Source organism: Heliangelus exortis, chromosome 18, assembly GCF_036169615.1.
Source record: "Heliangelus exortis chromosome 18, bHelExo1.hap1, whole genome shotgun sequence".
NCBI classification, from domain to species: Eukaryota; Metazoa; Chordata; class Aves; order Apodiformes; family Trochilidae; genus Heliangelus; species Heliangelus exortis.
The window spans coordinates 1,371,483-1,395,820 of NC_092439.1; the positions used below are offsets into that span (position 1 = coordinate 1,371,483).

Here is a 24,338-nt window from a genome sequence, read left to right on the forward strand (position 1 = left end):
CTGCTTCTCCAGGCTTGGACAACCAGGAGTTCCTGAATCCCACCCTCTGGCATTTCAGAACAGCCCAGAGAGAGGGACTTGATGATCTCTGAGGTCCCTTCCAACCCAGCCAATTCTATGATTCTATGAAAAAGAAGTTTGCTCACACTCCCCCCTCCAAAAGACTTCCTCAAATATTAACATAAAGAAAACAAACCACTGAAACGGAGCCTGCTGGAAGAACTGAAAGCTCAACTTACTCTTTCTTTGGGAATGTTTAATCCTTGTGGTCTGCACCAGAGAGGCTCCAGAGCTGGGTTTTCCCATGCTAGCTCAAGAGGGAGTGTTCTGGCTTCCCCCCAGGTAACTTACAGTCCACTGCTTTGCAAAACAAATCCACGTTAGAGTTGAGATATTCACATCATAAATCAGGCAAATTGAAGTGAAATGGTTCCTGATTGCTTTAACCACACCCTTTCATGCTTTTGCACTCCAAAGGCTTTCATTTCATGGGCACAATACCCAGAGCAGTGACACATCCTGCAGAAGATCTGCAGCTACACTAACAGGAACCAGTGGGATTCCTTCCCTTTGAGTTGAAACTTATTTTCCTCTTCCCCCCAAAAAACCCCCCAAGTCTTGTCTAGTGCCATGACCATGCAAGTGAGAGGCCTTGTAAACACCTCCAAGTGGGAAGCAAGACAAGAGCTGTCTCTTGCTGTTCTCTACAATTAAAAAACCACATTTATTATCCCACTTGCAAGGCTTTTTTTGTTGTTTCTAACAAAAGAATTAACCAGAAGATGAGAAAAGCAGCTTGTCCCAGGATAAGGGACACTGACTGATCCCTCATCCTGATCCTTCATCCTTGTTTCAACAGAATAATTAACTCAGGTAGCTCTCTCCCAAATCCTCAGTGATGGAGAGATTCCCATTTTCCTGGAGCAGCTCCATCCTCTTCCTCAGCCTTCCCAAGCAGCTCAGCTCAGAGGAGCTGCCAGAAGCCCCCTGCACATCCAGAGCAGCTGTCACAGAACTTGAAAAAGTACTCAAAACATTGTGTACCAGTGTGCCTACTCACTGCAGAGGAGAAACACAGGCAATTCCCTTCCTTTCTCTCAACTTCAGATGGATTTGGAAGGGTTCAGAGTCCTTAAAAGCAGAGATCTGCTGCTTCACCCCTCTGACTTCTCCAGTGGATCCTAAAACACAGAAGTCCCTCCCAAGCTTTCAGTTCACATTGTGCCAGAGTTCAGTGGCTCATTTCCTTTTTTTTTTTGTCCCTGCTGCTGGCCACTTCATCAATTTATTTTTATTTTAATGCCTACTGTCTGCAAACAGCCATTTAACCTTCCCCAGCCCCTCCACCAGCAGGTCCAGACACCCAACAGCACAGGAGAAGAAGGAGGTGAAAATCCACCAGATAAATAACAGGCTGGATTCCTCTGCTCTTTATCACTCTCAGTTGAAGAAAAAAAAAAAAAAAAAAAAAAATTAAAAATCACAATTTCTGTGGTGATCTCATCCCCTCAAGGACCTGCTCAAGATAACTCAGCACAAATCAGGCATTGCACGTCCCAAACAATAAAGGTCAGATGCAGCAGACCTCAAGAATTCCTCAGCAGAGGCTTTTTCTCCAGGGAATGAACACCCCAGGAATCAGTAAAACCAAGGCCAAAATGTCAGTTCCTCACCCTGCAAAGGGCAGGGGTGGAGTTGGGGCATTTCCTCAGCCTCAGCAGCACATGGGCTGAACACACATCCCTCCCTCCAACCTGCATCCTAGAGAACTTCCCCAGATTCCTGCCTTTGCTCCCCAAATCCCTGCTGCCCACCTCACAGGGGATTTTCTGCCCGAAATTCCCTGGGGCAAATCCAACATCCTGGGCACTTCCCAGACCCAGATATTGCACCCAAATCCTTAACTTTTCCCAGCAGGTTGCCAGGAGGCACTTCAGCTGCACCACACTTACTCAGCCACCCATTCTCAGAACCAGCATTTTCTGCAGCATCCTACATGGTTCCCACCTCCAAAACCACCCAAATTAATTCCTCCACCCTCAGAAATTCCCTTCCCCACCAGCAGAGAAGTTGGGGGCCTATAAAATAAGCAAACTAAGGAGTTAGATGTAAGTAATGATTATCTGAGGCTCTTCCAGGCTTGGAACATTTGGAAGCACCAAAGACAATACTGAATTTGTGGTTGTCCCTGTTTTCTATGGAGTGAAATTTAATTATGGCCCCTGAGGGATTTAAAAAGAGTTTGCTTTCAGATCTGGAAGAAAGCATGTGCTTTGTGTTGAAAAATAATAGTAATAATTAACGAGGCTAAAAGAAAAAAAAAGGCAGTTTTCCCAAACCAAAGTATTGAACACCAAGAATAAGCATGAAATAGAGAGGGGCTTCTGGAGCAAAAAAGGCCCTGGCTTCCTGCAGAATGAAGTTTTAACCCCACAATTATGGAAAAGGGTTTTGCCCTGGGCTCCTCTGATGTCACTGAAGGTTCAGGAAGGCTCCACTCTTTCCTGTTATAGAACATCTTGGGAAAGGCATCTCTCACTTCCTATCCCTCATTATTTATCTGCCAAATAGTTTTAGCCCCATATTAAGCTCGGAAGGAAGACTGGAAAAGAAAGAGCAGCTTCTTTTCTCTGCTAGAAAAAAAATCTGCAAATGACAAAGGTGAGGGGAAGAGCAACCCCCCAGCAGAAAAGCTCTCACAGAAATCTCATTATTCCCCATCCTATTCCAGGGAGAAAAAGTGTCCACTACACAGGAAGCAAATCCCTGCTTCTTCATTGAAAAATCTGCTTCATTTTCTTTTTAAGGAGGTGACTTTTCCATCATTCAGCAGATTAAATGGGAACTTTTTTTTATTTTTTTTTTTTTTACATCCTCTGAGAGGGGATGATGGGCACATCCCCCCTTCCCCAAGGCAAAACTCCAGAGGTTCCTATCTGAATGCTCCCATTTAGGGAAGCTGCTGGAATTCATGGATGCTGGGAAGCCATGGAGAGGGTGACAAACAACTGAAGCAGAACACAGACACAAAAAGGATGCTGTAGTCTGCAAGGTTAAATCTGGTGGAGAGGTAAAGCAGGCACCCAGAGTCTTTCACATCAAAAGCAGCCTGGTCTTCAGAGGGATGCCCTGAACAAGAGGCAGAGCACTGGGCTAGAGAAATTCTGCCCTTTCCAGAGGGTTTGAGAGGCTGAAGTTCTTGAACTTCATTTTTTCAAAGGGTTTTGTTCCCTTGAGAACACAAAGTGATCTCCTTCCTGCTGCAGAACCACTTGGCCTTCACCTGACTGCACTTCAGGAACTGCTGCTCACACCTGAAGCTTCAAACATCTGGGTTGTAGTTCCAAAAAGCAAAAATATTTATTTTTGGACATTAATAAAGCCAAGCTAGGCACCAAGGCAAGTTACCAGCCAGCACTAGGTAGAAATATTACAACAAACCCTTTTAAGGGGTCCTGACAGAACCAAGAAATGCAGGACAGCTCCAGAAGGTAGAATTAATTCCCTTTCTTCAGGCAGCCACAAGCTGGCTCAGATGCTGCAAATGCAAAGCAGCACCTGACTTGTTTTGCTTTCATGGGAGGTGAAACAGTTAATTTCCCACCAGAGAGAACAGCACAAATTTGCAAGATCATTTGGCAGATCACACGGGGGAAAAGACAAAGCCTCCAGAAGCTCAGACTTTGAAGCTGGAATCTAGGTTCCAAAAATATATCAAGGCTGGGGCTCTGGCTGTAAACACAGGCAAAAACATTACTCAGGTCTGTGCTGAAAAGACAAGCCATGACATAACATAATATTAATTTCTGTTCTTCTCTCTAAAAGATGCAGATTGGGTCAATTCCAGCTTTTAACAGCAGCAAAACCCACCTGAAGGGAACTGGAGCTTCTTATTTTTTTCATCCCAGCCTCACCATTTCTGGTGTATTTCCTGCAAAATTTCCTGTATTTTCTGTAACAGCCAGGTCCTCAATTTCTCCTTATTATCCAGTTCAGTTTTAGTTAAGGTGGCCTAAGGGATTCTCCATTTTAGTTACACATTTGCTGCTCTTCAGAAAAGGCCTCAGTGCTTAGAAGCCTGCCTGGATCTAAACTCAGGATCTCTCAGGTCTGTGCTGAAAATCATAACTTTAGAGTAATAAATCACAAAGGGAATCATAAAGGGAATAAAATAAATAATAATAATAAATAAAATAAATCATAAAGGGAAAAAAATACCATGGCAAATGCTTAGAGCACCTATTTGCTTAAGAGAGCCTTCTCATATTTACCTATTAGCTAATTACCCCTTGTAACCATCACCACAGTTTAAAATTACCTTCCCATGTCTTCCCAAGAAGAGGAGAGCATCAGTTTCAGCATCAGCAAGTAACTGGATTCACTCAACAAATAATTACAAGCTCATTTAGAATGAGACTCATTACTTAGATGCTCCAAGCCAATCTTCCCACCTCCTGTGTCACAGAGCACCAAAGTGTCCCAAAGACCTGTCCCACCAGGGGAGAAGAAACCCCTGGAAAGGATCCTCAGTGCTTGTTCCCATCTTTAGGATGCCAGTGTCCCAAAAGAACCAGAGGTTCTGACACAGAGCCCCTGCAGGATTCACACCTTCCTCAGGGCCCAAACTTCTTCTGAAAGTTGAGAAAAGAGGGAAACTGAGGCCCAAAGGCCACCCCAAGCTGGGAGTCCCACACTGCCCCCCAGCAGGGATGTGTTAGGAGAGGACTTTTCATCCCCAACTTGCTGCTGAGCTGGCCAGAAAGGGATGGAAACAAAACAGGTTAAACAGCTCCATGGAAGCCAATTTCTCTCCTTAGCTTCCTCAGGGAACAGGAACAGAACCTCTGACTGATGAAATGGAAAGATCAGAAGAAAAAAAAAATGGTTGTTTTTCAGCCTCCAGATTGTACCTTGTATCCTGTTTTCCAGGGGAAATTCTTAGGAAGGTCAAAGACATTGCTTGGAGTTTTAGTTTCACACCCAAGGCAGGAACAAGAACCAGGAGCAGAGCAGTTCCTGATTTCATCACTTGGACAGAACTAAAACTAAAAGCTTAGAAGAAAAAAAATGGTTGTTTTTCAGCCTCCAGATTGCACCTTGTGTCCTGTTTTCCAGGGGAAATTCTTAGGAAGAACAAAGACATTGCTTGGAGTTTTAGTTTCACACCCAAGGAAGGCTCAAGAACCAGGAGCAGATTTAATCACTGCTGATTTCATCACTTGGACAGAACTAAAACTAAAAGATCAGGAGGAAAAAAATGGTTGTTTTTCAGCCTCCAGATTGTACCTTGTATCCTGTTTTCCAGGGGAAATTCTAAGGAAGGTCAAAGACATTGCTTGGAGTTTTAGTTTCACACCCAAGGCAGGCACAAGAACCAGGAGCAGATTTAATCACTGCTGATTTCATCACCTGGACAGAACTAAAACTAAAAGATCAGAAGAAAAAAAATGGTTGTTTTTCAGCCTCCAGATTGCACCTTGTATCCTGTCTTCCAGGGGAAATTCTTAGGAAGGTCAAAGACATTGCTTGGAGTTTTAGTTTCACACCCAAGGAAGGCTCAAGAACCAGGAGCAGATTTAATCACTGCTGATTTCATCACTTGGACAGAACTCAAACCAATGATTTCTCACCCCATTCTAGATGTCTGTAACCAACCTGAAGGAAAGGAGAAGGCAGAAGGACTTCCAGGGGTCTGCAGGAGTCCATGAAACAAACACCTGGATAAAAGCAGAGACTGGAAGATGGGGGGTTAAGAGCCCATAAAAAAAAAAAAAAACTCCTTATTAGTCAAGTAGTCTCTGCTTGCCTTGCAGATTTTCTACTCTTGCTGCAAGGAAGAGGAAAATAATCAGCAGCCTTTTTAGTTTAATCTTGCAGCTTGACATCTTTTCAAAGAAATCCAGTGTATGAGGTAAAGGACCTGCATCCCTCTCAGTGGAAGGAGGAGAGAAAAAGGATAAAAAAGGTGAAGAAAAATGATTGAAGATGGAGGGAACATTGTTTCTAAAGCTCAGTAGGAATTCTACCTATTATTTAAAATCATCAACAAGCTACAGCAAAGTTATCCTTTGAATTTAACCCAAATTTTGCCTGCATTTGATATTAGGATATTCCACTTTCCCTCTGTGCTGCTTCTAGAACCCAAACCCATCAGTTTTCCCATGCATCCTTATCATCCCTTAAAGCCTGGAAGGATGCTTCAAATAATTAAATATTCCACAGTATTTTAGGTATGTTTTTATAAAACCAGACCAGTTTGGGGAACATTCTAACATATTCTTAGTTTTTTAATGAAAATCAAGGTGCCAGGCACCATGACTTTAATTCATGTCCCCAAAGAAGGAAGCAGAGTAAGAGTGCTCAGCATCTCCCAGGTCAGAATTAAAGGTAAAACAATGGCTGCTGCTGCAGATTAAAAAAAAAAAAAATCATATTATTGGAGATGTAGCAAGCAGCACCAACATGGAGCAGATTCCAGAGTCTATTTCTGTGCCCTGGGAGTAGATCAGCACCTCCCAAGCTATTTTTTTGCTTTTAAAATACCTAGGAACTTGATTTTAGTTTTTCAAGGGGCAAGCTTTTCCATTTCTTATCAAAACTGGGAAAAATCACTGCAGTTTCTTCTGTCTTAAAAGTTCCAGTCTGGACAGACAGCTCACCTGGCAGCCCTGCAAGATTTTTCTTCTCATTTCTCTTTAGAAATCCCTGAAGTGAGAGCTTGAAAGCAGAGGGGTTCTCACTAGAAGCATCCCAGGGAATCCCATCCCCAGGAACAGGTTTGCTCTGGCAGAATTAACACTGAGATGAGCAGCACCAGGTGAGGACAGTGCAGAAGAAAACCACAGCAGGGCAAGCTGCCTCCAAGCTGAGAGTCTGATTCGCTCAGGAAAAAAAAAAAAATAATAAAAAAAAAATCTATTCCAGCAAGAATCAACCTCCCAGAGATCCCCAGAGAGTCCATTTGTCACGCTCCTGAGAGCACAAAGGGCACTTTCATCAACTCCTTTCCCCCAGCTCTCTAAGAAACCTCCAGCCCTGCAGCTCTCCAAAAGCAGATGAGAAGAGTTTGCCCTCTTCTGAGCAGCTCACTTGCTGCCTCTTTAACTGGAACTTCCTCAAACTGAATCCAGCTCAGGATGTACTTATTCAGCTGCTGGATCTGTCAGGATCAGAGAGAGTGGTGAGCTGTGACTGAGGAGTCCTCCTGCCTAAGAGGAAAGCAGAAAATTTGGGGAGCATGTTGTTTTCTCAGAGGCTGCAGGCAAACTCCTCTTCTTCAAGGGGGAGGAAGAAAACTTTGCTGCCCAAGGAAAAAGCCTCAAGCATCTTGCCCCTTGTCTGAAGACAGAACAGACTCACAAGTTCATTTTTGCTTGCTGCAAAGAGGATGAAGAAATTGTAAATGACTCAAAGGCTCCCAGCCTGTTACCTGCCCAAAGCTGAGCAGGGTACCAACCACCACACTCCCAAGTGGTACCACTCTCCTATTTCCTCCTATTTGCCTGGAAGGGGCTCAAAAAAAAAAAAAAAAATCAAGATAATTACTATTTATCTTGCTTTAAGCAGAGTTTTCCAAGTGACAGAGCCTTGGAAGAAGTGCAGAAAACTTCTTTGCAGATCCATACCATTTTTTTTTTTTTGTAGCTCAGGAACAAAAGTGACCCAGTTTTGATGAGCTAACCCAAAATCTATTCCAAGCTGAAGGGCAACACCCCTCTGCCTGGTTGTACACTGGAAAACACCCCTGAACATCTGTATTTCCAGCCCCTCAGGACTGAAGGTCTCATCCCCCAGCTCCTCAGGGATTACCAGGCAACTCCCAGCTGGGATCCCCCAGGGAATTCCAAACTGGTTTCCAAGAGGGAAGCAAAGACAGGTGGGGCTGAGAAAACCATGCAAGGCTCTCAGAGGGCAGCCAGAGGGTTTGCAAGTTTCTAACTCCAGTTGCTGGTTAGATTTAGGCAGTGTTTAAGGGACACATCAAAACCTCTGCTGCTTTGGAACAAACCCAGGCAGACAGAGCACAAGGAATGGGACATTTAAATTCCCACCCGAGGTCCAGGAGCTTGTCTGGACACTTAAGTACAAAGGAAATTTATTTTTTAAGTCATATTTTCTCCATGGGAACCCTGACAGCATTTCATAAGAAGAAAAACTGCTCCCCCAAAACTCAGCACAACACAAACACACTGAGCATGGAGCCTTCCCAAGGCTGTCAAACAGTCTGAGGTCTCATTCATATTTTTTTTTTTTATGAAACCCACTGACTAATTTTGGTGGATTGCAATTCCCTAGGTTTTTAGGAATATAACTGGCTTTGGAAGGAGAATTTTCACCTCCCTCGTTGCCCTGGAGCAGCACAACTCCCAATTTGAACCACTCAGCCCATGCAGCTGCACAACTTTTCTTTCTAGGACTCCAGAAGAGGACTGGGGGGGCACAGCAAAGTTTCCTTTTCCCACTGCCCATTTCCCAGCAGTGATTGAGTTGCCAGGAAACTGGAGGAATCCCTCTCTCTCTGACCCCTTGGAATTTTTCATTTTGCACACTGCAGTCAGAAGTCACAAGTGGAGCCCTGAGCAGCCCTGGTTTCACAGCTCAGTGTCAGCTCCAGTCATTTCTGACTCTGTCCTAGGAGTCAATTTTCCTGCAAACCAACAGAAATGCAGCCTCCCAAATCTTTTTCTTTATTAAAACGTGGATTTGAAAGGGGAACCCTTGCATTTTCTTCATGGGAACCCTGACAGCATCTCATAAGAAGGAAAACTGCTCCCCCAAAACTCAGCACAACACAAACACACTGAGCATGGAGCCTTCCCAAGGCTGTCAAACAGTCTGAGGTCTCATTCATATTTTTTTTTTTTATGAAACCCACTGACTAATTTTGGTGGATTGCAATTCCCTAGGTTTTTATGAATATAACTGGCTTTGGAAGGAGAATTTTCACCTCCCTCGTTGCCCTGGAGCAGCACAACTCCCAATTTGAACCACTCAGCCCATGCAGTTGCACAACTTTTCTTTCTAGGACTCCAGAAGAGGACTGGGGGGGCACAGCAAAGTTTCCTTTTCCCACTGCCCATTTCCCAGCAGTGACTGAGCTGCCAGGAAACTGGAGGAATCCCTCTCTCTGTGACCCCTTGGAATTTTTCATTTTGCACACTGCAGTCAGAAGTCACAAGTGGAGCCCTGAGCAGCCCTGGTTTCACAGCTCAGTGCCAGCTCCAGTCATTTCTGACTCTGTCCTAGGAGTCAATTTTCCTGCAAACCAACAGAAATGCAGCCTCCCAAATCTTTTTCTTTATTAAAACGTGGATTTGAAAGGGGAACCCTTGCATTTTCTTCATGGGAACCCTGACAGCATCTCATAAGAAGGAAAACTGCTCCCCCAAAACTCAGCACAACACAAACACACTGAGCATGGAGCCTTCCCAAGGCTGTCAAACAGTCTGAGGTCTCATTCATATTTTTTTTTTTTATGAAACCCACTGACTAATTTTGGTGGATTGCAATTCCCTAGGTTTTTATGAATATAACTGGCTTTGGAAGGAGAATTTTCACCTCCCTCGTTGCCCTGGAGCAGCACAACTCCCAATTTGAACCACTCAGCCCATGCAGTTGCACAACTTTTCTTTCTAGGACTCCAGAAGAGGACTGGGGGGGCACAGCAAAGTTTCCTTTTCCCACTGCCCATTTCCCAGCAGTGACTGAGCTGCCAGGAAACTGGAGGAATCCCTCTCTCTCTGACCCCTTGGAATTTTTCATTTTGCACACTGCAGTCAGAAGTTACAAGTGGAGCCCTGAGCAGCCCTGGTTTCACAGCTCAGTGCCAGCTCCAGTCATTTTTGACTCTGTCCTAGGAGTCAATTTTCCTGTAAACCAACAGAAATCAGAGAATCATAGAAAGGGCTGGGTTGGAAGGGACCTCAGAGCTCATCAAGTCCAACCCTTGCTCCACTCCCCCCGTGGTTCCCAGCCCATGGCACTGAGTGCCACATCCAGGCTCTTTTGAAATATCTCCAGGGATGGAGAATCCACCCCTTCCCTGGGCAGCCCATTCCAAGGTCTGATCACCCTCTCCATAAGGAAATTCTTTCTCATCTCCAACCTAAACCTCCCCTGGCACAACTTGAGACCTCTTGTGCCCTCTTGTCTTGCTGAGAGTTGCCTGGGAAAAGAGCCCAACGCCCCCCTGGCTCCAACCTCCTTTCAGGGAGTTGGAGAGAGTGATTTCCCTTCCTCCCCAGGGAAAATTCTGGGAGACAGAATCCCAGAATTATCCAGCTTGGAAATGACCTCTGAGAGCATCAACTCCAGCCTTTAATCCACAACCACCCCAGAGCACTCAGTGCCACCTTCAGCCCCTTCTTAAAAACCTCCAGGGATGGAGAATCCACCCCCTCCCTGGGCAGCCCATTCCAAGGTCTGATCACCCTCTCTGCAAAGAATTCTTTCCTAATATCCAACCCAAACCTCCCCTGGCAGAGCTTCAGCTCTGCCAGGGGAGGTTTGGGTTGGATATTAGGAAAAAATTCTTTAGTCCATGCCCTCTTGTCCCACTGATATCTGCCCAACCCCCCCCTGGCTCCAACCTCCTTTCAGGGAGTTGTAGAGAGTGATGAGGTCTCCCCTGAGCCTCCTCTTCTCCAGCCTCAACACCCCCAGCTCCCTCAGCCCTTCCTCACAGGACTTGTGCTGGATCCCTTCCCAGCCTCCTTGCTCTTCTCTGGACCTGCTCCAGCACCTCAATCTCCTTCCTGAGCTGAGGGGCCCAGAACTGGACACAGGACTCAAGCTGTGGCCTCCCCAGAGGCAGAATCCCTTCCCTGGGCCTGCTGGCCACACTCTTCCTCATCCAGGATTCCATTGGGACTCTTGGCCACCTGGGCACACTGCTGGCTCATGGGCACCTTCCAGGTCCCTCTCTGCCACTCTGTGCCCCATGGAGCTCCCCATGGGGTTGTTGTGGCCAAAATTCGGGACCTGGCACTTGGAATGTTGAACCTCATCCCCTTGGGATCATCCCAACTCTCCAACCTCCTTTCAGGGAGTTGTAGAGAGTGATGAGGTCTCCCCTGAGCCTCCTCTTCTCCAGCCTCAACACCCCCAGCTCCCTCAGCCCTTCCTCACAGGAATTCTGCTGGATCCCTTCCCAGCCTCCTTGCTCTTCTCTGGACCTGCTCCAGCACCTCAATCTCCTTCCTGAGCTGAGGGGCCCAGAACTGGACACAGGACTCAAGCTGTGGCCTCCCCAGGGCTGAGCACAGGGGCAGAATCCCTTCCCTGGACCTGCTGGCCACGCTGTTCCTGAGCCAGCCCAGGATGCCATTGGCCTTCTTGGCCACCTGGGCAAAGAAGCCTCCCAAATGCAGCCTCCCAAATCTTTCAGTTTATTAAAACGTGGATTTGAAAGGGGAACCCTTGCCCTACTTCTTCCTGCAGGGTTTCAGTTACAGAAGCTCCAGGCTCTATGCATTATTGACCAGGTTTTCCCCTCCAGACTGATTCACATCCCCTGGGCTCAGCCCTCACTTAATCAGCACCTTCAAGAAGCCAGTGGAACTTTTATGACCCAGAAAGCTAACACCTAGGACAAGCAATAACTTCACCCTCTTTAGAAAAGCTTCCAAAAGAGATATTCCTCCCCAGTCCCCAGCAAACCTCCTGGGCAGCACAGACCCTGAGCTCCAGGTTTCAGAGAAGCCAATGGCACAGGACCAGGAGGTTAAAGCCTCTTTACAAAAGCCACTTCCTCCAATTTCATTATCTCCCAACCACGACTATTTTCAAAACTCTTCAGCCTGACCACACCAGCTCAGACACTTTCTCCCTCTTCAAGTAGAAAATGAGGAGGCTGCAGGACAGAGCAGCCCCTCCCCAGGTAACACAAAGGTTTTGGGGTTTTTTTAAATCCCCTTCCCACCACTACAGAGATTATTTTCCCCCAGAACCAGTCCCTTTAACCCCTCCAACAGAGATTTGCTGCTTTCAGAGCACACTTTACAACCACCCCAGCATCCCAGGAGCTGAATATTTGGCACCCACTCTGGAGGTGGCTGGAAGTGCCACCCCACCCAGCACCACTTCCCATCCCTCCATCCCCATGGGACAACCCAAACACACCAGGAGGTCCCAATTCCCTGTCTGGGAATTCCAGCAGGAATTCTGGCTGAACCACCTGGACCCAGCCCAGGTCAGACACCACAGAAATCCTTTCCTTTTACCAACCTCCAGCTCCCTCTCACCCTCACTGGAGACCGATTGATTCATTTATTTACTTCATTTTTTTACTACATTTTTCACCACCCCCTGGGGCAGCTCCATGGCACTGAAATACTTTTTTTATTTTTTTTTTTAGTGCCACCTAAAACCTTCCAGACCCAGGGCCCTGCAGGGAAGTAAGAAAGGCCTGGAGACAGAACCCATGGGACACCCCCCCCTTTACACCCCCCCGGCTTCTCCTTGCACCCTCAGCACCACTTCCCCCCCTCTCCCACCCTGGGTCTGGTTTTTGGGGGGTCCCCCAGGGCTTCCCAACCTCCCAGGCCCCACCAAAAAAAATTTTTGGGGGAGGAAGGGAAAGCATCAGCTCCTACAGGAGTCACCCCCCCTCTCCCAGAGCCGGGGACACCTCCGGGACGAGGGGACAGCACCCCCGGCCCTCCCCACCGCCATCACCCCCTCAGAGCTCCCCGCACCTGCCGCATCCTCCTCCTCCTCCTCCTTCGGGAAAGGCCCCGACCGGTGAGGCGGGGGCTGCCAGCCCCTCACCGAGGCCTCCCCGCCAAGGGTGGGGGTGACCCAGCTGTCCCCCCCCCGTCTCCCCTCACCTCTCAGTCGCCGCCGCCAGGGACCCAGGCCCAGGGCCGCCGCCTCCATCCCGGGGGCCCTGCGGACCCCCCGATTCTCTAACGCCGCCTCCGCCCGTGCAGGGGCCGCCCCCGCCCCTACCGGGCCGCCCACTGCGTCAGCTTCGTAAGGGCCGCTACGCACCCAGCGGTCACCATGGCGACGGCTGGAGCCAGGGGCTGGGGAGCGAGGGAGTGGGGAAAGCGGAGGAGGACGCGGCGGCGGCGGCGCCCCCTGGCGGTACCGAGGCAGCAGCGCCCCCTGGCGGCTCGGAGCCACCCGCTGAGTTTGGGGGGGTTCGGGGGGGTCGCGGGTTGCGGGGAGTGGGGGGGTGGGGGGTGGGTTGGCAAGCGCTGTCCCGGCCCCACTCGCCCAAACTTCTGGGGTGACCCCCAGCCTACCCCAGGACTCCTCAAGACACCCACTGCCAGCCCAGGGCACGGCCTGGGCCCTTGGAGCTGGAGACCCCCACCCCACGCACCCCACGCACCCCACGCACCCCCCACCCCGACCCCCACCCCCTCAGCACCATCCCCCCTGGGCCTGGGGACAGAGCAGGAAAATCAGGAGGGAAATGGGTGGAACCTCACCCTTCCCAACCCCCTTTCCCTCCAAAGGACCCCCCAGCACAGTGGGAACCTCCCCAAAGACCCCCCCCCCCCAGCCAGGGCTCTGCTTTCCCCCAGTCCCATCCCACTGGGCACCCCCAGCTCCAAAAAAAGGGATAAAAATGGATTTTTCCATCACTGGGCTTGAAATATAATAATTTTTCCCCGCAAAGCCCCCCCAGAACAGTGGGAACTTCACCTATGGACCCCCAGCCCACCCAGCCAGGGCTCTGCTTTCCCCCAGTCCCATCCCACTGGGCAACCCCAGCCCCAAAAAAGGGATAAAAAAAAATATATATTATATAATAATAATTAAGAATAATAAATTTTATATAATAATAAATTTTTATATAATAATAAATGAATTTAAAAAATTTATATAATAATAAATAAAAATATATATTATATAATATATATTATATAATATAAATATTATAGCATAATATGTAATAGATAATAGATAATAGATAAAAGATAATAGGTAATAGATAATAGAAAATAATATATTATATATAGTATATAGTAATATACTATGTATAATAAATAATATATTATTTATTATATATAATAGATATAGATAATAGGTACTAGATAATAGATACTAGATAATAGATAAATAATATATTATTATAGATAATATATAATAATATACTATTTATATAATAAATAATTCATTATTTATTATATAAATAATATACTATTTATATAATAAATAATTTATTATTTATTATATATACTATATATTATATAGTATATAATATGTAATATGTAATATTTAATAGATATTGTATATAATATCATATATCATATATCATATCATATATAATGTATAATGTATAATGTACAATAAAATATATAATATGTAATAATATATAATATATAATAATAGATAATAATATATATAATGTATGATATATAATATACAACATATATATACTATATAACATAATAATATATAATAATATATAATAATATGATATATATAATATATAATAATATGTATAATAATATATAATATATATTTTATATATATTTTATATATATAATATATATTTATATATATTATATATATATTTTATATATATATTATAATATAATAATATATAATATATGACATAGGAAGAGCCCCCAGCTGCCATCCCCACCCACAAAAAAAAAACCCCAAGAACCCCCCAGCTGTCCCGGGTTGGGTTTTGTGCCTTTTCCCCCTCTCCCCTCCCTCTCTCTCCCAGCCAGGAACAGCATCCTGATGCCCCCACAGCAGGACCAGCTGCTGCAGCTCTGCAGATGAGCAGCACCCCTCAGACCTTAACTAAAAACCACTGCCAGGCTAATGAAGCTCCTCCTGTGCCTCAGCAGGTCCGCAAAAAATTAAAAAAAAAATTAAAAAAAAGTTAAAAAAATTAAAAATCCACACACACACCATAAATGGGGCCCTTCTGCTGCTCCTCCAGCCACCAGGACGAGCTCTGGGGGGCCCCTGGATGCTCTGCTCTGCTCCCCACCCCACTTTTGGGATTTTCCCCCCTTTTTTATCAATTTTAGGGAAGCAGCAGGATTCCAGCATCCCTTTTCAGGACACCCCAGGAAAGGGGATTTATCCCTGGTGGGCACCAACCCCCCCTGAAAGCACCCGGGGTGCCTCGTGCCAGTCAGGAGCTGCTTGGCGTGGTTTGGGGGTTCAGGGGCTCCAATTTATCCCTCCAATTTATCCCAATTTATCCCTCCAATTTATCCCAATTTATCCATCCACGATGACTGGCAGCATCCCAGTTCAGAACTGGGAACTCACTGGTCCAAACTGGGCAGAGCAGCTCTGGGGGGGTCCCTTTTTTCACGGCGTGAACACACACGTGTGCGCAAAGGCCTAGACAGGCCTCGGCCTTGACAGAAAGCCTAGAAATCATCGGTTTTGGGTTTTTTTAATTAAATTTTTTTTTTTTTTCCCCCCAGGTTGCATTCGGTAATTCAGCCCAGCTTTTCCTGCTGATGATTCCGAGCACAAACCCATCCTCCAGCTGCTTTTCTAAATTTGTGCCAGATCTGAGTCTGGCAGCCAAGCCTCAAAAAATTTGCTATAAATCCAACACTTTCCCTCCCTCCTTCCCTCTTCCCGAGGACATTTTCCAGCAGTACCCAAGCTGTGACTCTTCAAGCCCAGAAATTTCTCACTGGTAAAACAGCCCTCGGTGCCGAAGAGGAACATTAAATAAAATTAAATAACTTTTTGCTGGAGTTCTCTTGCTGCTCACTGAAACTCAAGGATTTTTCCAGCCAAGACAAGAGCCCAGGAATGCTCTGGGGATCCTGGAATAATCCTTGATTTTTCCAAAAAAAAAGGTCAGGTTTCAACAGTCGTCCCTGCTCTACAAAGATCTCCACCAAAGCACAGCCCGATTTGCCACCATCCTCCAGCCCTCTTGTCCTCTCCCTCCTGGATAAATCCCTCTCGCTCAGCAAGGCCTGTGAAGTTTTGGGTTGGGAAGTCTCCTGGTTTTGTAGAAAATGATGATGATGATAATTTTTAGAAATATATTAAAAATTTAAAAAAAAATATATGTATAAAAAGGGAAAAATGGAAAAATGGAAAATGAGAAATGAAAAATGAAAAAATAAAAAATAAAAATGAAAAAATAAAAATTAAAAATGAAAAATTAAAAATTAAAAAATTAAAAAATGGAAAATTAAAAAATAAAAAAATAAAAAACTAAAAATAAAAATAAAAAATAAAAATATAATTAAAAATAATAAAAATTAAAAATTAAAAATTAAAAAATAAAAAATAAAATAAAAATAAAAATAAAAATAAAAATAAAAATAAAAATAAAAATAAAAATAAAAATAAAAATAAAAATAAAAATAAAAATAAAAATAAAAATAAAAATAAAAATAAAAATAAAAATAAAAATAAAAATAAAAATAAAAATAAAATTAAAATAAATGAAAATAAAAATTAAAAATTAAAAATAAAAAATGAAAATAAAAATAAAAATGAAAATTAAAATTAAAATAAAAAATAAAAAATAAAAAACAAAAAACAAAAAACAAAAAACAAAAAACAAAAAACAAAAAACAAAAAACAAAAAACAAAAAACAAAAAACAAAAAACAAAAAACAAAAAACAAAAAACAAAAAACAAAAAACAAAAATTAAAAAATAAAAATTAAAAAATAAAAATTAAAAAATAAAAATTAAAAATTAAAAGTTAAAAGTTAAAAGTTAAAAGTTAAAAGTTAAAAGTTAAAAGTTAAAAGTTAAAAATTAATTAAAAATAAAAATAAAAATAAAAAATAAAAATAAAAATTAAAAAATAAAAATTAAAAATTAAAAAATAAAAATTAAAAATTAAAAAATAAAAATAAAAAAGAATTAAAATTAAAATGAAAAATTAAAAATTAAAGATTAAAAATTAAAAATTAAAAAGTTAAAAATAAAAATATAAAAAATTTAAAAATAAAAATAAAAATAAAAATTTAAAAAAATTACAAAATATAAAAAATAAAAAATTTAAAAAACCCACAATAATTAAAAAAATATATATATCATAGAACCAAACCCTGAATGCTCAAGGGAAAAGGGGATTTAAAAATGCCACCCCACAATCTCCTTGTTCTGGGGACCCAACTCTCGAGCCCTCAGCTTTACCCCAGCGCTGCCTGAACGGGGGGGACGGGGCAAGAACCCGGACAATTCTCTTTACCCCCTTGCCCCCCCCTGGCAGATCCCTCCCCGCTCTTCTCGCTCCGCTCCTCCCCTTCCCCAGCGCCCTCGGCTCCATCCTCCTTGCCAAAACCTCCCTCGGAAGGAGAGCTCCGAGCCCAGAAAATTAACCAGGAATTTTTAATTTTTTTTTCCTTTTTTTCTCCCGCCAGGAGCTTTGGGGACGTAGGACGCACCCCCCCCCCCCTTACAAGCAGGAGCCCTCGCTCAGGTGGCGCTAACACCGCTTTTCCTGCAAAAAAATCCTGCCCGAGGTACCAAAACCGGGAGAATTCACCCCAGGGAGGAGCTGCTGCCCTCCCGCTGCGCTCCTCTGCTGGCGGCGGCTGCAAAGCTCCCGCCCCAGCTCTGTTGTGCCTGGCAGCGCTCAGGAGGAGCGGGAAAGCATCCAGCCTGATGTTTCCCTCCCCAGAGCTGCACCTGCAGCCTCCCAGATTTCTGGAAAAGGAAAAAAGGAGCCAGAAATCATCTGGAAGGGAGCCAGAAATCCCCCGGGGTACCACAGAGGGGATGGAGATGCTGGGAGAGGAGATGGCACCTCCTGTCCTGTTTGGCTCTGGGCAGGGAGCAGGTGCAATTAAAAAAAAAAAATTATATTAAAAAAAAATAAATCAGGAGCTGGAGGCAGGTGCTGGGGTAATGTCAGGAATTCTGACACCTCCCCAGTCCCTGCCTGTTTGGCCCTGGGCAGGGAGCAGACTCAACTAAAAAAAAAAAAATTATATTTAAAAAAAATAAAGCAGCAGCTGGAGGCAGGTGCTGGGATAATGTCAGGATTTCTGACACTTCCCCAGTCCCTGCCTGTTTGGCCCTGGGCAGGGAGCAGACTCAATTAAAAAAAAAGTAAATTATATTAAAAAAAAAAATAAAGCAGCAGCTGGAGGCAGGTGCTGGGATAATGTCAGGAATTCTGACACCTCCCCAGTCCCTCCTGGTTTCTGGAGGTGATGGCTGCACCTCCCAGCTCTCTGGAAAGGAAAAAAGGAGCCAGAAATCCCCCAGGGTACCACAGAGGGGGTGCAGATGCTGGGAGAGGAGATGCCACCTCCTGCCCTGTTGCTGGGATAATGTCAGGAATTCTGACACTTTCCCAGTCCCTGCCTGTTTGGCTCAGGGCAGGGAGCAGACTCAATTATAAAAAAAAAGAATAAATCAGGAGCTGGAGGCAGGTGCTGGGATAATGTCAGGAGTTCTGATACCTCCCCAGTCCCTCCTGGTTTCTGGAGGTGATGGCTGCACCTCCCAGCTCTCTGGAAAAGGAAAAAAGGAGCCAGAAATCACCTGGGAGGGAGCCAGAAATCCCCCAGGGTACCACAGAGGGGATGGAGATGCTGGGAGAGGAGATGGCACCTCCTGTCCTGTTGCTGGGGTAATGTCAGGAATTCTGACACTTTCCCAGTCCCTGCCGGTTTGGCTCTGGGCAGGGAGCAGAAGCAATTAAAAAAAAAAAAATTATATTTAAAAAAAATAAAGCAGCAGCTGGAGGCAGGTGCTGGGATAATGTCAGGAATTCTGACACTTTCCCAGTCCCTGCCTGTTTGGCTCTGGGCAGGGAGCAGAAGCAATTAAAAAAAAATAAATTATATTTAAAATAAATAAATCAGGAGCTGGAGGCAGGTGCTGGGATAATGTCAGGAATTCTGACACTTTCCCAGTCCCTGCCTGTTTGGCCCTGGGCAGGGAGCAGAAGCAATTAAAAAAAAAAATTATATTTAAAATAAATAAATCAGGAGCTGGAGGCAGGTGCTGGGATAATGTCAGGAGTTCTGACACCTCCCCAGTCCCTCCTGGTTTCTGGAGGTGATGGCTGCACCTCCCAGCTCTCTGGAAAGGAAAAAAGGAGCCAGAAATCCCCCAGGGTACCACAGAGGGGGTGCAGATGCTGGGAGAGGAGATGCCACCTCCTGCCCTGTTGCTGGGATAATGTCAGGAATTCTGACACTTTCCCAGTCCCTGCCTGTTTGGCTCAGGGCAGGGAGCAGACTCAATTATAAAAAAAAAGAATAAATCAGGAGCTGGAGGCAGGTGCTGGGATAATGTCAGGAGTTCTGATACCTCCCCAGTCCCTCCTGGTTTCTGGAGGTGATGGCTGCACCTCCCAGCTCTCTGGAAAGCAAAAAAGGAGCCAGAAATCACCTGGGAGGGAGCCAGAAATCCCCCAGGGTACCACAGAGGGGATGGAGATGCTGGGAGAGGAGATGGCACCTCCTGTCCTGTTGCTGGGATAATGTCAGGAATTCTGACACTTTCCCAGTCCCTGCCTGTTTGGCCCTGGGCAGGGAGCAGATGCAATTATAAAAAAAAATAAATAAATCAGGAGCTGGAGGCAGGTGCTGGGATAATGTCAGGAATTCTGACACCTCCCCAGTCCCTCCTGGTTTCTGGAGGTGGTGGCTTCACAGACACTCGTGCTGGAGCAGAAGGTTTCACATCCAGGATTCCTCTCCTGCCTTGGCTCCTTTCCCACTCCTCACCCCAGGCTGCAGAACCATCCCTCACTTCTCCAGGACCTCCGAGACCTTTTTTTAACCCCCTTGGCTGGGGCTCAGCTCCGAGCAGCCTCTGCTCCCTCCTGGAGCCCAAAGCTTCCCACGGAGATCCTGAAGCCTCCCCACAGCTCCTCCAGACACCACTGCAAGGAGGTGCCTGGGATCACAGCCCACAGCAGGCAGGTGGGAACAGGGGGCTTAGGGGCAAAGCAGAAGCTTTGATTATCCCAAAAACCTGGGATAATCACCCTCTGGAGGAGGCAGCTCCCTGGTGTGCAAAGCCATGCAATGGGCCAGCAGAACATCTGCTGGGTCCAGAGGCTGCTGGGTCCTTACAGCAGCACCTGGGGTGTCACTCAGGGTGCTTTGGACCTCCAGGATGGTTTGGGGTCTGCAGGAAGCTGCCCACCCCCTCCCAGGGGCTTTCTCCCCCAGGACTCCTCTGCCTGAGCACCACGGGGAGGTTCCCAGCACTTCCCAACACCCAGAAACACAAAAGCTGAGCTGAGGCATCCAGGTGACCCTTTAGGAATTTCCCCCAAGCCTCAAGAACCCATTTCTGATGGGAGAAAAGCAGCAAACCCCACGCTGGGTGCACAAGTGGGGTGCTGGGACCACCCTGAGCCCCCCGGGCTCTGCAGATTCCTCTGGGCTCCTGTAATAATTTCAGCTCCTTTTTGTTCTGGAAGTCACTAATCCAGCACCCACACCACCAGCCATCGAATTAACAACATTTAAATCTCCAGAGCCTCTTCCCCCCCCTCCAAAAAAAAAAAAAAAAGAAAAAAAGAATAATAATAATAAAAAAAAATCCTATTTAAGCTTTGCCCTGCAGCCAGGCAGCCCAGATGTGGCCACAATGAGTGGCAAATCTCTGCTCAGCTCCCCCCCCCCCCAAAAAAAAAAACAGGGATTGAGGAGGCAGCACGGGGATGAGGATGAAGGAAAAAGAGCTGGAAAAGATCAAGCTGGAAAGAACCAGCAGGCAGAGAAAGCAGAGCCCCCCCAGAACGTGAGTCAAACGTGTCCCCTGCGTGGGTGGGCATCGTGTTCCTGGGGGAGCTGATCCAGGGAGCCACACGCAGGCAGAAAATAAGAAAGAAAGAAGAAATAAATAAAAAAAAGGGAAATGAGAGAGGGTCTGACAGTCAGGATCTGCTTCAGATCCTTAATGAAGGAGAAAAGGACACACGGTTGCTAAGGGAAATGGGACAGATGGCTGGCAGGGAGAACTTGCTGACTCTTGGAGACTTCAAACTCTATTTTTTTTTTAATTTTTTTTCTTTTTGGGGGGGTGGGAAGGGGGGTGTTGCCAGAGGAGAGCCAGGCAAACCCAGAGCAGCAAACCTGAGAGGATGAGCACTCCCTCCTTCCCCTCCCACCTCCAGGTGCCAGGATCCATCACCCAGCAGTGACAAAAGGTCCCAGGAGCTGCCAAGCTCATCAAAATCCCGTCCCTTCCAGCCTGCTCCTCTCCAACCAGAACCTGGGAACACCATCCCCAAACTCCTGGGAAAAGTCACAAGAGCTGGAGAAGCCAAGGGGGGGGGATGAGGCTGGCTGGAAAATCCCAGAGCTCCTCTGAGCTGTCTCGGATGCATTTACACCTCTCCCTGACATTTCAAACCATCTGAGCCTTTTGGCTTCTGCTGCTCTCATCCCCCCTCAACCCTCTGCCAGCTCCTTGCTGGCTCCCAAAGCTTCCCAGGTGCTTTTCCTGCTTCCTTCCTCACCTGTTTCCTTCCCAACTGGTCCCAAACTGCAGCCACGGGGCGAGGGGCAAGGGGAGGGTGGGGGGTTCTGCTCCTTTCTCCTTTGCTGGGGGTGGGAGAGGTGGCAAGAGGCTGTGAGGTCCTGAGGGCCAGGGGTAAAGTCTGTGGGGAGCTGGGAAGGAAATAAAAAGTTAAAAAAGAAAAAAAAAGAAAAAAAAACGAAGGAAGAAGAAGGAAGAAGAAGGAAGAAGAAGGAAGAAGAAGGAAGAAGAAGGAAGAAGAAGGAAGAAGAAGGAAGAAGAAGGAAGAAGAAGGAAGAAGAAGGAAGAAGAAGGAAGAAGAAGGAAGAAGAAGGAAGAAGAAGGAAGAAGAAGGAAGAAGAAGGAAGAAGAAGGAAGAAGAAGGAAGAAGAAGGAAGAAGGAAGAAGAAGGAAGAAGAAGGAAGAAGAAGGAAGAAGAAGGAAGAAGAAGGAAGAAGAAGGAAGAAGAAGGAAGAAGAAGGAAGAAGAAGGAAGAAGAAGGAAGAAGAAGGAAGAAGAAGGAAGGAAAAAGAAGGAAAAAGAAGGAAAAAGAAGGAAAAAGAAGGAAAAAGAAGGAAGAAGAAGGAAGAAGAAGGAAGAAGAAGGAAGAAGAAGGAAGAAGAAGGAAGAAGAAGGAAGAAGAAGGAAGAAGAAGGAAGAAGGAAGAAGGAAGAAGGAAGAAGGAAGAAGGAAGAAGGAAGAAGGAAGAAGGAAGAAGGAAGAAGGAAGAAGGAAGAAGGAAGAAGGAAAAAAGAAAAAAGAAAAAAGAAAAAAGAAAAAAGAAAAAAGAAAAAAGAAAAAAGAAAAAAGAAAAAAGAAAGGAAAAAGGTATAAAAAATAAAATTAAAAAAAAATAAAATATAGAATATAAAATATAGAATTAAAATATAAAATAAAAATATAGAATATAAAATATAGAATAAAAAATAATAAAAAAAAAACATTTAAAACAAATAAATAAATAAATAAATGAAATAAAATTTAAAAAACCCAACCTCAACCTTTTAAGCCAAAGCAGCAGAGCTCCCAGGCTGAGACACACACAGAGCAGCTCCCTGCTGGGATCTGAGGGGTGCAGCATCCTGACTGGGGCTGCGGGAACCTCTCCAGCCCTGGGGCTGCCTCCACCCACCACCCCCCCCACCACCCCCCCACCACCCCCCCACCCTGCACAGCCACAGGGCCAGGAAACCAAGGAACTGCTGCAGCCTGGAGGGGTTCCCGGGGCACTGCTCCTGACTCTGCTCCGAAACTCCCATCCCAGGCACCTCCTGGCCTTGAAACCCCCCCAGAAGGACCCCGAGGAGCTGCAGATCTCGGCAGCTCAGGAAGCAGAAGCCCACCCAGAGCCCTCCCCAGGCTCCCAGCAACCCCCCCGTCCCTGCACACCCACCCAGGAGCCCTGGGGCTGAGTCCTGAGCAGCAGGGACAAGATCCTCCTCCTCCTCCTCCTCCCGGGATTGTTCTGCTCCCACTGCCAAGCAGAGGAGGAGGAGGAGGAATTTTTTCCAGCTGCATCAGCTCCAGCCATGGAGCAGCTCCACATCCCCACCCCTGCAGCAGGATCAGAGAACCATCAAATCCCAGCCTGGCTTGGGTTGGAAGGGATCTTAATGATCCGGATCATAGAATCACAGAATCCTGGAACTGGCTGGGTTGGAAGGGACCTCAGAGCTCATCAAGTCCAACCCTTGCTCCACTCCCCCCGTGGTTCCCAGCCCATGGCACTGAGTGCCACATCCAGGCTCTTTGGAAATATCTCCAGGGATGGAGAATCCACCCCTTCCCTGGGCAGCCCATTCCAAGGTCTGAGCACCCTCTCCAGAAAGAAATTCTTTCTCATGTCCAACCTAAACCTCCCCTGGCACAACTTGAGACCTCTTGTGCCCTCTTGTCTTGCTGAGAGTTGCCTGGGAAAAGAGCCCAACCCCCACCTGGCTCCAACCTCCTTTCAGGGAGTTGGGAGTGATGGGATGAGAGGCAATGGCTTTAAATGAGAGTAGGTTTGGGTTGGATGTCAGGGATAATTTCTTCCCCACGAGGGTGGTGGAACAATGGCAGAGGTTGCCCAGGGAGGTGGTGAAACCTCATCCCTGGAGATGCTCAAAGCTCTGAGGGTGCCCCTGGTTCCTGCAGGGGCCTTGGACTGGGTGACCTTGAGAGGTCCCTTCCAACCCCAACAGTTCATGGAATCACAGAATCCTGGAATGGGCTGGGTTGGAAGCCCATTCCCCCAGCCCCTTTCTCCTCCTTTGCCATCCCTTGGGAAGCCACCCGGGAAGGGCTGGATGCAGGCTGGGGCTTCACCAGATCCCTCCAGGGTTTCTTGGGCTCCTGCCCTGTGGCATAAGCAGCAAACCATGGGAGGAGCTCAGGACACCCCCTCCCAACCCCCCATACTTGGGGATCCCCACCCCAGGGCACCCCACACACACACATGGGGTGGGGGGTGCCTCACATCCCCACCCCATCCCTTCCAGGGCCATCCCAGGGGAGCATCCCTCTATCTGGAGGGGGTCCAGAATCACAGAATCCTGGAATGGGCCGGGTTGGAAGGGACCTCAGAGCTCATCAAGTCCAACCCTTGCTCCACTCCCCCCGTGGTTCCCAGCCCATGGCACTGAGTGCCACATCCAGGCTCTTTGGAAATATCTCCAGGGATGGAGAATCCACCCCTTCCCTGGGCAGCCCATCCCAAGGTCTGATCACCCTCTCTGCAAAGAATTCTTTCCTAATATCCAACCCAAACCTCCCCTGGCAGAGCTGAAGCTCTGCCAGGGGAGGTTTGGGTTGGATATTAGGAAAAAATTCTTTAGTCCATGCCCTCTTGTCCCACTGATATCTGCCCAACCCCCCCTGGCTCCAACCTCCTTTCAGGGAGTTGGAGAGAGTGATGAGGTCTCCCCTGAGCCTCCTCTTCTCCAGCCTCAACACCCCCAGCTC

General features: G+C 46.3%; 2 protein-coding genes across 10 annotated transcripts in view; both read right to left on the reverse strand.

Annotated features, from left to right (window-relative positions):
* The window catches only part of DAGLA (diacylglycerol lipase alpha), a 79,766-nt gene that overhangs the window by 53,675 nt on the left and 1,753 nt on the right, over positions 1-24,338 (reverse strand). For 6 of the 9 annotated variants that reach the window (XR_011729410.1, XR_011729409.1, XM_071761825.1 and 3 more), the window contains exon 1: positions 12,828-12,976. The exons of 1 other annotated variant lie outside the window; for it this stretch is intronic. The gene's annotated coding sequence lies outside the window, so the exon portion shown is untranslated. Of the gene's footprint in view, positions 1-239; positions 451-12,827; positions 13,005-24,338 lie in introns of those variants that run through there. 2 more of the 9 variants (XM_071761823.1, XM_071761820.1) reach the window with 2 other exon arrangements.
* Positions 6,010-24,338, reverse strand: part of TMEM216 (transmembrane protein 216) — a 112,305-nt gene continuing 93,976 nt past the window's right edge. The window contains exon 5 of the mRNA XM_071761843.1: positions 6,010-6,026. Within this exon, the coding sequence (XP_071617944.1) occupies positions 6,023-6,026 (4 nt within the window). The 3' untranslated portion in view covers positions 6,010-6,022. The remainder of the gene's footprint in view (positions 6,027-24,338) is intronic.